Source organism: Sarcophilus harrisii, chromosome 2 (assembly GCF_902635505.1).
Source record: "Sarcophilus harrisii chromosome 2, mSarHar1.11, whole genome shotgun sequence".
Lineage (NCBI taxonomy): Eukaryota > Metazoa > Chordata > Mammalia > Dasyuromorphia > Dasyuridae > Sarcophilus > Sarcophilus harrisii.
The window spans coordinates 661,066,251-661,081,709 of record NC_045427.1 but is presented as its reverse complement, the minus strand read 5'-3'; the positions used below and the strand labels follow the sequence as shown (position 1 = coordinate 661,081,709).

Genomic DNA, 15,459 nt, shown 5'->3' with positions numbered 1-15,459 from the left:
CCTTTTGCATTGCTCTCATTTCTCTTCCCGATTTTTTCTCTCTTATTTAATTTTCAAAATCCCTTTTGAGCTCTTACATAGCTTAAGGCCAATGCTTATTTTTCCTTGAAGGCTTTGAATATAGCAGTTTTGAATTATCTTTTGAATGAGTGTTTTGATCTTCCTCATCACCATAGTAACTTTCTATGGTCAGAATCTTTTTCTATAGCCTACTCCTTTCCCCAGCCTATTACTCAGCTTTTAGTTTTACTTAACTCTTCTGTCCCCTTACCATCTGTTGCTTGAAACCTCCAGAAGCCACCACTGTTACCACTGGCACTGTGGCTATTATGGTGGTGGGTCCTGCTGCTTCCACTGTTGATTCAGTGACTCTGAAAACTCCTAGAGTTCCCACACACGCTGGTGTGAGAAACTTTTCATGCCGACTTTCCAAGCTGTCCTTAGTGTATGTGGGCCTCAGCTTTGCCTTTCCTTCCCACCTCCCCAAAACAGCAAGCAATCTGATACAGGTTATATGTGTGCAATTTTTCTAAACATATTTCCATATTCATCATACTGAGAAAAAAATCAGATCAAAAGGGAAAAAATATGAAAAAAAAGAAAACAAAAACAACCAAAAAAAAAAAAAAAGATGAAAATACTATGCTTTGATCCACATTCAGTCTTGATAGTTCTCTCTCTGGATGAGGATGGCACTTTCCATCCCAAGTCAACTGGAATTGCCTTGAATCATCTCATTGTTGAAAAGAATCAAGTCCATCAGAGTTGATCATTACATACTCTTGTTGCTGTACACAATATTCTATTGGTTCTATTCACTTCACCCAACATCAGTTCATGTAAATCTCTCCAGGCCTCTCTGAAATCATCCTGCTGATCTTCTTATAGAACAATAATGTTCCGTAACATTCATAGATCACAATTTATTCAGCCATTCTCCAACTGATGGGCATTCACTCAGTTTCCAGTTTCTTGCCACCACAAAAAGGGGCTGCTACAAGTCCATTAGAGTTGCCATAAAACACTTTTGCACATGTGGGTCCTTTTCCCTCCTTTAATATCTCTTTGGGATACAGGCCCAGTAGAGACACTGCTGGATCAAAGGGTACGCATTGTTTGATAGGTCTTTGGACATAGTTCCAAATTGCTCACCACAATGGATGGATCATTTCACAACTCTACCAACAATGCATTGCCACTTCTGTTTTTTAAGGATAATTGTCTTCAGTACTTTTTGTGACTCTTTTAGCATACTGTTGACTTTCTTTTCATAATTTTCTTTCATCACTCTCATTTCTTTTTCCAATTTTTCCTCTACCTCAATTGTTTGATTTTTAAAATCTTTTTGAGCTTGTGTCCCATTCAGATTTTTCTTTGAAACTTTTAAAAATGCAGTTGTTTTGACTTTTGTGTCTTTCTCTTCTCTGTCTACAATGCACCTTGTCACGATCAGGTTTTTGTTGTTGTTTGTTCATTTTTGGGGCCTATTTCTTGACTTTTTTCCCCAAAATTTATTTATTTATTTATTTTGCTGAGGCAGTTAGAAATGACTTGCCCAGGATCACACAGCTAGGAAGTGTTGAGTGTCTGAGGACAGATTTGAACTCAGGTCCTCCTGACTTCAGGCTGCTGCTCTGTCCACTGACCCTGTCCCTAACTGACCCTCTTGACTTAATTTTACGTTAAAGTTGGACTATGTTTCTGGGGCAAGGGCAGCGCCATCTCGGGTTTTTCATGCTGCTCTGTCCGGAGCTCCCTGCTTCCGGTGCAGAATGTAGGGCCCTGGCCCCTGAGCCTCCACAAGCACTTTTCTGTGCCCCAGAACCACGACCGGGCCCTGGTCCCCTGTGGCCAAGAGCAAGCCTATAAATGCTCCTCGGCCTTGCTCTTCTGTGACCGGGACCCTCTGCCTTGGACCCGACACCAGGAGCCCCGCTCTGGAGTGGGGAGTGACCACAAGCATTCTTTAACCCCCTTGAAACTAGCCAGACCCCTGCTCCCGGGGAGTGCCCCCCCACCCGGGGCTGTGAGCCAGAACTGTGCGTGGGCAGTGCTCCCAGTGCCAGCAAGGTCTCCCGGCCTCCCCCCGTCTGTGGAGCCACCCACGGGCCCAGGGCACACAGTGTGCCCTGCACTGTGCTCCGGGCAATTCAGAATCGGGTCCCAAGGCTTTCCATGGGGGGGAATTGCAAAGGCTGCTTTTGAAAGGCTGGTCTAGGGCTCACTGTCTGCCCGTTCGTGGTCTTGGACTCAGGTTTGTGACTTTGGTCTCACGCTGACCAATGGAAATTTGCCTCAAGAGATAGTGCCCATCGGCATCCGGCAGCAGCTCCTCGCCACCTGGGTGAAGGCCAAGCAGCTGATTCAGCAGCAGATTGGCAGCAAGCTGGACGACGAGGTGAGAGGGTCGGGTCCCAGGGTGGGTGGGGAGATGATCGGGCTAGTGGAAGGAAATGGCGGGCAACTGAGAGCACAAGAATGAAGGGAAGGGCACCGGATGGTGGGCGAGGGGCGAGGAGAATGAGGCAAGGGCACAGGGGCACCAGGTGGAGAGTGTGGGCATAGATGAGGAGCTGAGGGAGGGACTGTGATAAAGGGGGCATGAGTGTGAATGATGGGGTGGGAGCAGGATGATGATGATGGAGGAGGGGTTGTGCCCGAGGTGGGGGTGCAGGGACAGGGAAGGTAGAGCCGATCAGTGGTGGGAGCAGTTGGTGAGGTGGGGAAGGCCCTTCTGAGGAGGCTGACTCGTACTTGTTCGGTGCTTGTTTCCGGCTGTGAGAGATGGCCTTCCTCGGGCTCCTCCCAGGCCCCTGTCTCAGGGAGCAGGCTCTCCTCAAGGGTCCCGGGGCTCCTGGGCCCTGCTGGCTTGGCCACTGCCTTGGTAAGGGGGACCCTGGGCCCAGGGTGCAGGAATGCCAGCCCAGCCACAGAAGGGGAGCTGCTCGAAGGCCGGACTGTTGGCGTCCGGCCTCATGGTTCCTCCCTGGCGCCAGTCCATCCCACCCGGGGCCTGCTCCTGACCCGCACGTGCCGCTTCCTCCCATTCAGAGCACAAATGAAAGCCAGGCGCAGATGAGCAAGGTGCTGGTTGCCTTAGAGATGTATTCCTGCAACGGGCTGGGTCTCATGGACTTCAACCTGCCACCCTTAGCCCAGGTACCTTGCCATCCCTCGGGGGCAGCCGGGACTGCAGGGGGAGCACGGGTGGTGTGGTCTCAGGGGCATCCTCTCCCAGGGTCTGCGGGGCCAATGGTGGCCAGAGGCTCCTGAGTGGGAGCACAGAGCAGCAGAAGCCCTGTGAGAGAACAGCTGGACTCTGCCGGCTGAGCCCCCCAGGCTTGGTCTTTATCAGAGGTGGGCATGTGGAAGCCGCAGACTCCGCCCCCATGAAGTGCTCTGCTCCCCCAGTCTTCCTCTGACGCCTCTGGGAGAGGTGGAGGGGCCCCTGGACCCCAGACTCCCTAGAGACTAGCTCACTTGTGGAGGGGGCCGCGTACAACTGAAGAGACAATGGCCACATTTGTGTGGGCGTGGCAAGGCCGGAGAAGCCCCTAAACAAGATGTGGTATGTTTTGATGGAGAAGCCCCAGGGGCTTTTCTCCTGCGAGATTTTCCATTGGCTCTTACCCTTCACGCGGTCATTCCATGTGTTCGCCTGATTCCCTTTGCAAAGGGTGTTGTGAGTTACCCATCTGACTCAAACGGAGCAGGTTTGGGACTCTTCTCAGCAACTGAGTGCCTGGTCCGGTGACTTCATTAAGCACCAGTGACTGCTGGCTGAGGGCCCGTGTTAACAGCCATGAGACCCCAGATCTGTACCCAGGGCAGGAGGGCTGTGGGAAGCCAAGGCTTCTTTGTCAGCACTCTGGATGTCCCCGGTCCGGTACACTTCTCGTGGCTGTAGGTGGTGAAGATGGCCTCAGAGTGCAATTGGACAGACCCCTTCGTGGAGATCCAGAGCCTGGTGCGGCTGGCACATTTTGCTTATATGCTACACGACCATGGGAGCGTGATGGCCTTGGCCAAGATGGTCCTGAGCAAGGAGAACAGATCCATCGATAACCAGCAGGACGTCAAGTTCCCGGATCAGTAAGTCCTGAATGCCAGTCCCCAAGGGCCACCCCAAAGGGTGCCAGCCACCCCACGTGCCCCCAGACTTCTCTTGGCTAAGCAGTTGGCAGCGGCTCTAATAACCTGTAATCCCATAATGGATGAAGCCAGCTTGGTAGTTTTCAAACCAATTTTGCTGATTAAAAGGCAATTAATTTAGAAATTGAATTTCTTTTTTAATTTTTAAATTCATTTTAAACTTAAATTTAAAATGAGAAAAAAATTCCCTTGCACACAGTTGAATATAAAGAGAGGAGTCAGTATCATATCATGAATTTCCATTTCAAACTGTTTAAAAAACAACTATGTGATACATTGTTTTCAAAGTTATCCAGCTTTTCTGTGCTTCCTTCTAAGTTTTCTTTTGGTCTGTGCCGTGCCGTTTTTCTTCCTCCTTCCATACCTCACCCTAGAGAAAGCTACAATTAAACACAAATATATGCATATATGTAATATATATTTCTACGCTGTATATATACATATATGGAAAAACATACTATGTATCTATTTATCAGTTCCTTCTGATATCCTTCGTAGATCCAAGCCTTTCCATGTGTTTCTGAAACTATCATTTCTTATAGCACAGTAGTACTCCATCAAAACATACCACATCTTGTTTAGCCATTTCCCATTTGAGGGACATCTATCATTTTAACCACCCTGATAAGTATAAGATATTTCAAAATTATTTTAATTTGTCTTTCTCTAATCGATGACGATTTAGAGCATTTTTTCATATGACTACATATAGTTTTGACATCTTCATTGAAAAACTACCTGTTCATATACTTTGACAATTTATCAAGTAAGAGAATGGTTCATATTCTTGTAAATTTGACAAAGTTCTTTCTGTATTTGAGAAATGAAACCTTTATCTGAGAGATTGCCCATGAAAATACCCCCCCATTTCCTGCTTTCCTTCCAATCTTTGCTTCATTGATTGTATTTGCACAAGAACTTTTAAATTTACTATAATCAAAATTATCCATTTCACACTTCATGATGCCACCTATCCCTTGTTTACCCAAAAATTGTTCTCCTATTGACGAGTCTGATAGATTATACGTTCCAGGTCCTTGTAGTTTATTTTTTATGCTATCCTCCTTTATATCTGGGTCGTTTCTATCTTGATCTTATCTTGGCACATGGTTTAAGATACAGACTACTTCTAGCTTTCACAACAATTTTTAAAAACCAAATAATGAATTTATATCCCTCAAATTTGAAATTTAAAATTGATCACACATAAGGTTACTATGAGGTAGGTATGTCTAGTCTATCTCACTGGTCTACCTTTCTGTTTCTTAACAGTACCAGATAATTTTGTAATATACTTCGTGGTCTGGTACAACTAAACCTCCATCCTTCGGTTTCTTTGATATTCTTGACCTTTTTGTCCTTCCAAATGAATTTTATCACTTCTCAACAGATTAGTTTTTTAGTGATTTAATTGGGATGATAGAATAAACAATTGGCAAAATGGTCATTTTTATGACATGGGCTTAGCCAAACCAGGAACAATTAATTTTAAATCTTTTTGGTACAAATCTTTATACATATGTTAAATCTTTATTTGTATAAAGGATGTTTTATAAATTGTGTTTATATAATTCCGAGGTCTGTTTTGGCAAGTAAACTCTCAGGTATTTTATATTGCCTACGGTTATTTTAAATGGATTATTTTTTGCTTTCTCTTGTGCAGAATTTTGTTGGTGATATATGAAAATTCTGATGATTTATGTGGGGTTTTTTTACATCCTACTTCTTTGTAAAAATTCTTGAATCTTAGAGTTTATTGCCTCATTTCCCATTCTGATCCCTTCCATTTATTTTTCTTCTCTTATTGCTATTGTTAGCATTTCTAAAACAATATTGAATAATATGGATGACACATAGTATAGTTTCCCTGTTTATCTCTTTTCATTAAATAAATCATTTGTTTTTGTAATAAGATGCTTCATATTTTCTTCTCAGGGTGTCAGTGATGTCATTAGCTTCCCCTGCTTCTTTCTAGTTTTCAAAGCATTCTTTCCTTCCTTAAGGTTTGGGTGGCAAAGTTTGAGCACCTACTGAATATCTAGACGTTTACACTCAAGTAGGCAGAATTACACACCAGAAAGGCCCGCTGCCTTCCAAAAGTAGCAGGCAAGAAATCTTTAGAGTATCCACCTCAGCCCCTAAATATCCCAGAAAATCACTAGTTCAATTATTTACAAATAGGAGAACTGAGGCAACATCTCAAAAGAAGGTGTTTTTAATACATGTTGCCATGCCGGCCACTCCTGATGCTCCTGACTTGTGGGGCAGGTGCACCTGTCTCACCCACCTCCCAATCACTGAACATTATAAAGATAATAATAACAAAAAGGATGATAATAAAACAATAATAATAAAAATATAAAATAATTCCTAATCACTTTGAGGAAACCACATCCAAATATGACTTTCAGAAATCCTGGTGCTTACCAGATGTGGGCCAAGCACGGACTAAGTGCTTTACAATCATTATCTCATTCGATCTTCACGCTGGGGGCTGTTCTTACCCATTTTACAGAAAGAGAAGCTCCCCCCCCCCCACACCGCCCTGCTTTTCTCCCTCTCTCTTTCCCCTCTCTCCTCTATCTTTTTGTCTCTGACTGGCTATTTCCCTGTGTTTTTGTCACTGTCCCTCTGTTTCTGTCTCTTTCTGTCTGTGTGTCTGATTCTTATGTAAAATATTTCCACATTACTCACTTTTGAAGAAAATGGAAAAAAACAAAAAAAAAAAAAAAACCTATACTTTGGGAAACCACATCCTTTCTTTTCGGAACTTGAGCCACTGATGTGGGGCCGCCCAAGTTCAATATTATTATGTGACCACGCTCTGTTCTTCCCATTTTGCGGGAGCTCCTTCCAAGGTTTTCCCTTCCTCCTTTCCTTTTGTCTCTTCCTTTTCCCGTGTTTTTCACTTCCCTCTGTTTCTGCCCGCGGGCTGCTATGGGTTTTCTGCACAGTGGAGGTTGAACCAAACAGGGAAAGGGAAACGTGGAGCTTGGGTCTCCCTTTTGGGGCCAGCCAAACCTTTCTCCTCAGAGACAGGCGCCTCCTTCATTTGTATTGACGCTCTCGCTTGGCCCCTCTGCCTGGCTCCCGGCTGGACGCTGTTCCATGGTCATCCCCCCTTTCTTTCCTTGCCCGGTCTGCTCCTTCCCAGCCTCCTGCCCACAGCTGCAGCCAAGAGGAGGCCGAACCAGGCCGCCACTCTTTGTGCCCCGAGCCGGGGGCCAGCAACCTCCCATTCCTGGGAGGCCTGTGGGCACGCAGGCCCTGGGGCGGGTGGCCCGTGCCCGGCTCCGGGCCGAGCCCTCGCCCCAAAGGGCCCCGTGTGCTCCGGGACCGCCCAGCCGCACCAGGAGGGGGCCAGGAACGGTCCCCCTCGCCCCGGGCGGGTGACCCTACTTTCCCTCCGGACCAGGGCCATTGCCAGGGGGTTACCGGAGCCTGGGTCCCAAGGGCCCGGGTTTCATGGGAGCTGCAAGGAAAGGGAAGGCTCCGCACCAGGGCCGCTAACCTTTCTAGAGCAGCATCAGGGGTTGGCCGGGCCCGGAAAGCCATGGAGACAGGGAAGGGGCTGGGCCCGGGGCCCCAAGGTGGCAGACATGAGGGCCTGGGCCGCAGGTGGAACAGGGGGGCTGGGCTCCCCTGGCAGGCAGAGGGCCCGGGGGCTGCTTCCCCGAGCAAACCCCCGCCCCCACCCCAGGAAGGTGACTCTTCTGCTCCCGCGATGCAAGACAGACCTTGCTGGGTGCTCCCGGCCTCGGATGCCGCCGCAGGGGCAGGCTCCCTCCTCGGCCTCCCCGGGAGCACTCCTGGCACCCCTCCGCGGCCGGCCTCCTTCCTGCTCCCAGGGCCTGCCAGTGGTCCTCCCCCCCTCCTCCCCCCATGCTCGGTTCATTGGAGGTCACATGGACTTCAGCCCGAGGGCACCTGGGCTGTTCTGGGCCCTCCCAGGTGCCCTTTCCCCCCGAGTTAAATGCTGGTTCCAAGTTTTCCCCGGTGTTGGGCTAGCGCCGGGTTTCTGGGACACTCAGGCCTTAGCGTGCCGGTCCCCGGTGGCCCCCGTGCTGGAGGGAGACTTGACCCGGGGGGGGCAGAGGGCAGTTTCTGCGGGGGGGGGCAGAGGGCAGTTTCTGGGGGGGGCAGAGGGCAGTTTCTGCGGGGGGGGGCAGAGGGCAGTTTCTGCGGGGGGGGGCTCCTCCGCACTCCTCCCAAAGCCCAGCGCCAGGCCCGCCCCCCCTCCCCGCCCCAGAGGACAAAGGGGGTCCCTCTGAGTCGGCCTCCCCAGGGAGGGGCGGCCAGGACATGCCCCGCACGGCTCGGGTTTCACCTTCACTCAGCCCCTCTGAGACATCGCAGCCCCCTGGTCTCGGGCGCGTCTCCAAGGTCGGAGCCCCGGGGCGGTGGCTTCTGGCCCCTTTGAGGGGGAGGGGCCCAGCGTGGGCGGGTCTGTCTGCCTCGCCTCGGGCGACCCCCGCCCTGCCCGGAGCCGCAGCTGCCGCCCTGGGAGCCGGGTTCCCTCCTGCCCCCTCCCCAGAGCCCCGGTTCTCTCTCCCGCTTTAACGGAAGCACAGTTTGAGGAGGCCCCGGGGGGGGGCGCGGCCGGCGGGCCCTTGGGGCCGAGAGGGCCGGCCTGGGACTGCCAGGGGCCGGGCTCCAATCCCACCTTTCTGAGGGGCCTTTTGTTCACACCCTGAACCCTCAGTCTCCTAAGCTGCTGGTTGCACAAAGCGCGGCGCCAGGCCACGGGTGGGCCCGGGGTCTCAGTGGACCAGGGCCTAAAGTCCTGGGAGGCCCCTGGAGGTCCCGCTCTTTCCCCAGGTACGCGGGCCTGGCCGGGAACCTCAGCTTGGTGATGCAATCCACCCGCCACTACTGGAACACGTGCTTCCCGTTCTTCAGCTCCCCCTTCTGGCGGAAGAAGCTAAAGCAGTCCATCCAGATGATCATCAAAACCATCAACAAGGTGGAAACCCAGAGTCAGGTCAGGGCCCGGGAGGGAGCCGGGGCCCTGGGGGGCGGGGCCAGGAAAGCCATTTCCTGCAGGGGAGGGGCCACTTCCCAGGGCCAGGCCATGCCCAAGGGCGGGGCCATCCCCAAGGACGGGGGCCCTCCCCAAGGACCGAGGCCATCCCCAAGGACAGAGGCCCTCCCCAAGGACGGGGGCTCTCCCCAAGGACGGGGCCCTCCCAAGGGTGGGGCCCTCCCCAAGGACCTAGGCCATCCCCAAGGACAGAGGCCTCCCCTAAGGACGGGGCTCTCCCGGGACGGGGCCCTCCCAAGGGGGGCCCTCCCCAGGACCCTAGGCCCCCAAGGGACCCGGGCCATCCCCAAGGACAGAGGCCCTCCCAAGGACGGGGGCTCTCCCCAAGGACGGGGGCCCTCCCCAAGGGTGGGGCCCTCCCCAAGGACCCGAGGCCTCCCCAAGGACAGAGGCCATCCCCAAGGACGGGGGCCCTCCCCAAGGGCGGGGCCATCCCCAAGGACCGAGGCCATCCCCAAGGACAGAGGCCCTCCCCAAGGACGGGGGCCCTCCCCAAGGACAGAGGCCCTCCCCAAGGGCGGGGCCATCCCCAAGGACGGGGGCCCTCCCAAGGACAGAGGCCATCCCCAAGGACAGAGGCCCTCCCAAGGACGGGCCCTCCCAAGGACAGAGGCCCTCCCAAGGGGCGGGCCATCCCCAAGACGGGCCCTCCCAAGGAACAGAGGCCATCCCAAGACAGAGGCCCTCCCCAAGGGTGGGGCCCTCCCCAAGGACCGAGGCCATCCCCAAGGACAGAGGCCCTCCCCAAGGACGGGGGCCCTCCCCAAGGGCGGGGCCATCCCCAAGGACAGGGGCCCTCCCCAAGGACAGAGGCCATCCCCAAGGGCGGGGCCCTCCCAAGGCGGGCCATCCCAAGGCAGGGCCCTCCCTCAAGACAGGGCCTTTCTAGGGCGTGGGTCAGCCTCCGGGGGCGCCACCCAGGGGCAGGTGTTACCCCAGGGGTGGGGCGATCCTCATATAGCAGGGCCTTTCCTCTAGGAGTGGAGCCTTTTCCTGGGGCGGGGTCACCTCCTGGGGACGAGGTCTCCCCTAGGGACGGGACCATTTAGGGATGGAGCCATTCACAAGGGGCAGGACCATGCACTGCCATTCATCGGGGGCGGGTCATCACCTGGGGGCGGAACCACGTGGTAGGGTGGGGCCACCAGGGGGCGTGGCCACGCACTGGGGGTGGGACCATCCCAGGGACAGGCGATTGGACAGAAGCTATGGCGGAGCCGTGGTTGGCGGGGAGGGGTGTTAGGAACGGCAGAATGCCTAGAAAGGGTGTTTGGGTAAAGGGAGCTTGGAGAAGGGAGAGGAATGGGGAGGCGGAGAAGAGCAGCATCCTAGGGAGCCTCTGGCCGCCAGCTGGTGGCGCCCTGCGGTGGGGGAGCGAGATCTCGGGCTAATGGAGACAAGAACCAAACGCATTTGGAAGAGACCGGAACTGGCCTGTCTGCATGACTGAGGCCCGATGGGAACTCAGGGCCCCGCCCCCTCTGCCGTGCCGAGGGGGGCTGGGCACGCCCACGTGGTCCTCACCCGCCACAAGGCGGTGCTCGAGCCCACGGGAGGGGCTTCAGGACCGAGCCCCGGGAGCAGCCGCTCCCCGGCGGAGCCACTGAAAGGCTTCGGCCCAAGAAGTCACAGAGCGTCTGCGCCAGCCTCCCAGCGCCCCTCCCCCCAGCCCTGACCCGGGGGCCTCCTCCCCCCAGCGCGGCCTAGGTCCCTGCTGTCTCAGAGCCTTCCGCTGGGCCTCCTGCAGTCTCCTCCCTGCTCTGGCTGGGATAGGAGGGGGGCCCTGGCCCAGGCCTAGAACCCAAAGACCAGCTTCCTGTCGGCCCCGTGGGCACCCACCCACCCACACACCCACCCCCCACCACACCCACCCACACACACACACATCATCACTCCCACATCACTTCCTACCCACACAGCTCACACCATTTTCCTTTTATTCCCATTTCATCATTTTTCTCCCCTTACATATTCATTTTCCAATCCTATCATTTTTCACACTATATTCACAATTAAATTCCTATTAGTTAAATTTATACCAATTTATCATTCACAATATAATCATGAACTCAAATTTCAACAAATTACATAATTCATTTCAAATCCTCAGCTATTACCAACAACAAGTTAAAATTTCATATACAGCAACCATCATATTTCTTAAACAACCCATCAATCAACCAAATTTCTACCAATCACACACAACACAACACTCACCTTCCAAAATGGTCCTTCACTGCCCATCAATACCAATCCATCCACACACACCCACATCATATATTCACTACCACACACTCATCACATTCCCACCAATCACACCTTTCACTCACACACCTCAAAACCCATCAAATTCGTCACTTACTCACACACAACACTATTCAAAAACTCAATCACACTTCACCCCCTTACAATCATTTCAACATCTTACACCACATACACATATAATAAATACAACCTTCACACACACACTTCCACACTCATTCAACTTACCACATACAACACCATCACCCACACCACACATACTAATTACTCTCCTATACACAACACTCACCTTACACATAATTTCACCACCCAAATAAAACCTACCATTTATTTCCCCAACAACACACCAACACATTAACAAATTCATATAATCCCACCTTTAAATATTCAAAACCTTTCCCCCATATTACATAAAATTCCATTCACTTTACAAACAATAATAAATTATCCAATAACCCAACCTACTAACTATCCTTCCCACCAACCCAACTTTTTAACACCTAACTAACCACTAAAATCATACATTTTAACCAATTTAAAATTTTACAACCCAAAAATATTTATCCTTACATTTTAACTCCTTTCCCTTTAAAAACCACACCAATACTACAACCCCCCACAAATCCATCACACATACCAAACTCCACACAAATCTTTTCCATACCCCTTCCATACAATACTACTTTAACCCAAATCCTTTACAACAAACTCCCCACACCCCATTACATTTCCATTAACCCACCACACCAACTTTAAAGCCTTCCACCACACCATCTTCAAATTTTCCACACAAACCACCTCCACTCTTTTACAACCTTCTCACCCCCACACCATCACCATAACACCTAATCCTAACACCACACCACAAACATTAATTCACCAGGTACTTTAAATTTCTTATAATTAACCTTCCTCTTATTAACTCCCATTTCATATTTAATTTAAATATTCAAGATTATAATCACATACCCTTTAAACTCTAAACAACCCTTAACATATCCACCAATTACCCAACATTTAATTAACCCCCTCACACACCCACCTTTATCACCTTCCCAATCACCAAAACTTTCTTCACTATACAAAATTTATTATTTCCAATTTAATTCAGTGCACCCCACACTTTCACCAAAAACTTAATTATGAAATTTTAAATCCCCAAACTAAACTAAATTAACAAATAAATTAAATTTTATTAATTTTAATCATTTAAATTAAATTTAACTTTTTAATTTTTTAAACCCCAAATTAATTTAAACTTTATAATCCACTTTAAACACACATAACAAAATATCCTTAAAACCCCTCAAAACTATTTAAAAACCATTAAAATCAACCACCTTCTCCAAAACACCCCAAACATTAAAAAAATAAACACAAACTACACAAAACCAAGACCAAGTTGGCCAGGCACCTCTCCCCCCATTCCCCCGGTTTCCCAGGAACCGAAAAAAAGGGGAGAAATAAAGAGGGTTGCTTGGGCCAAAGGAGGCCGGACCCGGGACCCCCCCACGCAAACCGGGGGCCAGGGTGTGGAGCTAGAAGGGGAGGAGTGAAAAAGGGGGCCAACCCCGGGGGGAAAAAGGAAAGGGCCCAAAAAATTTAAACCCCAGGCGGAACGGGGGAAGGGCCAAAAGGGTTTTCCTGAAAGGAAGAAGGGCCCCCCCGGGGGGGGAAAAAGGGGAAAGGGATTTTTGAGGGAAAGGGTTTTTGGGGGGGCCCACCCTTTTTCAAAAATTTTGGAGGGGGCTAAAAGGCCCCCAAACCCCCCGGGGTTACCCCTTTGGGGGCTTCCCAGGGGAAAGTTTAGGGGGCCCCGGTTTTTTTGGGGTTTTAAAAGGAGGGGCCCAAAGCCCTCCCGGTTTCCCCGGCAAGGGGGGGGGAACTTTTTGGGAAGGGGAAACCCGGACCGGGCCCGGGGAAAATCACCGCAGGAAACTCTTCCCGGGGCGGGTTTTTGGGGCCCGGGGAGGGGCCCCGGGGTTTTGTGGGGGGGGAGAGGAAATGGTCCTTTAAAGTGATGGTTTCCCCGAAAAGAATTTTGGGGTTTAAATCCCCAAAACCTAAAACCCCTGTTAGGGCATTTTCCCCCAAAAGGGAATTTCCCTTTTGGTTTGAAGGGCCTTTTTCCCATTTATTGTAATCCTTTCCAAAAGAATTATGCGGGCCCTAAAAAACCTCCCTTTCCAAAACCCCTTTTAACCTTTTTTGCTACCCAACCCACCCCCCGTTTCGACTTGCACGATTTCTTATTTGGACTCCTCTCAGCTGCCAGACTTCCCCTTTCTCTGATCCATTTTCTGTACAGTTGTCAAGATACTCTTCCTAAAGCAAGTCTGACTATGTAACTGTCCTGCTCAAGAAACTTCAGTGGCTCCCGATCATCTCTTAAGTTAAAATCCAATCTCTTTGCTCAGGGCAAGCTCCAGTCTTCCTTTCCCGTCTTACCACATCCAGTTTCCCTTCACACACACTGTATTCTCACCAAACTGGCCGTCTCATTGTTGCCTCCACACCTTTTCCCAGGCTGTGTGCCGTGTCACCCTTATCTCAGGGCTGAGCCCAGGAGGATTTATGCTATTTTAGATGAAGGCAATTTTCCAAATTGCTCTAGAAATTGAGGCACACTTCTTAGGATGAGACAAAAGAACATGCACGGGAGATATCAAAAGGTCAGAAAAATTGAGGAAAGTCATGGAAACAAAAGGGATTAGGGAAAATTGTACCCCTGAAATCAGGGGGGTCTGTGGGGCCTGAATCAGCCCTGCCATCTGTTGGGAACAATCTTCCCTTCAAACATACACATATACAAACACATTAATAATGAGCAAATGTAGGCCATCCCACAATCACATCATTTCAGAAGGGGACCAAGGCCCTGGAGATGGGCTCAACTGGGGTCACTGGATGTGACCATGGCCCTGGAGCTGACCTTTGAAAGAGATAGGGGTGGGATGAGAAGTAAGGTAGACATATACTAGCCATGAAGGACAGACTGCTATGGCTGAGGAACAGGAAATGCCTCCAGGAATGGGGAAACATTTCAGGACTGGTTTAAAAGCAGAGAAAAAGCTCTGTAGAACAGACCAGGTGAGGATGATCATATACAAACAGAAGCTTTGAGTTCAAGAAACAGGGTCACAGAACTAGAAAAGACCCCCTTCCCTATACCACTTAACAAACGTTTTTCAAGCACTCATTTTGTGCTGGGCCCTGGGGACACAGAGTCAAAACTAAAGTAGCTGCTATCCTCAAGAACCTCATTTAGGGAATATTTGGATCATACAGAATAGTTTATAGAGCTTAGCATAGTGCCTGGCACACAGTAGGTGCTTAATAAGTGTTTATTCCTTCACCCCTGTTAGTGACTGAAAGTGGACAAACATAATAGAGAAACTGAAGTGTCATCTATACCCCATGACCAATAGCTCCATGACTGTCTTAGGAGAGCCAAGTCCCACCCTTAGGCCAGTACCATATTACTAGGACTCTGTGCCTGACCGCCAAGTGATCAGTGACACTTTGTTGGCGACAAGGGAGGGCACATGTGTTTCAGCATCCTCTCTGTCTGCAGCCCGCTGGGCCCAGGTCACGGCACTTACATCCTGTTCTCCAGGTATTGATACTTGTGTGTAGTTGTTAGATTTATGGCTTCACAGCCTGTGTCCCCCCCGGCCACCCAGAATGAATAACAGACTGGCTCCTTGTCCTCTCTGACTCAATATGGTGGGCACGTGGAGCTGATTCCCACGACTGCCACAAGAGACTTGCAGCAGGTAATACTGGCCCCCTTTGTGAAGATTTTGGTGGAAGTGGGTTGCAAATGGGGATTGTGTGATAGTGTCTCCTGTAGTCCTGCGGGGTTCATGCTGCCCTCTGCCTTCTGTGTCCCAGAAGCAGAAATCCTGGGCTTCAACAAAGGTCAAGGAATTGAAAGGAGCTAGTATCAACTTGTGGGAAGGGTACCAAAGGAAGTCTTTCCCCTCGCCCTAGAAGATCTTGCC

General features: G+C 50.6%; 1 protein-coding gene across 1 annotated transcript in view; it reads left to right on the top strand.

The window, feature by feature from the left end:
- The window catches only part of CFAP46 (cilia and flagella associated protein 46), a 123,207-nt gene that overhangs the window by 39,413 nt on the left and 68,335 nt on the right, over positions 1-15,459 (top strand). Inside the window, exons 21-25 of the mRNA XM_031949402.1 lie at positions 2,255-2,398; positions 3,052-3,159; positions 3,908-4,092; positions 7,321-7,856; positions 8,733-9,344. Of these exons, the coding sequence (XP_031805262.1) occupies positions 2,255-2,398; positions 3,052-3,159; positions 3,908-4,092; positions 7,321-7,856; positions 8,733-9,344 (1,585 nt within the window). The remainder of the gene's footprint in view (positions 1-2,254; positions 2,399-3,051; positions 3,160-3,907; positions 4,093-7,320; positions 7,857-8,732; positions 9,345-15,459) is intronic.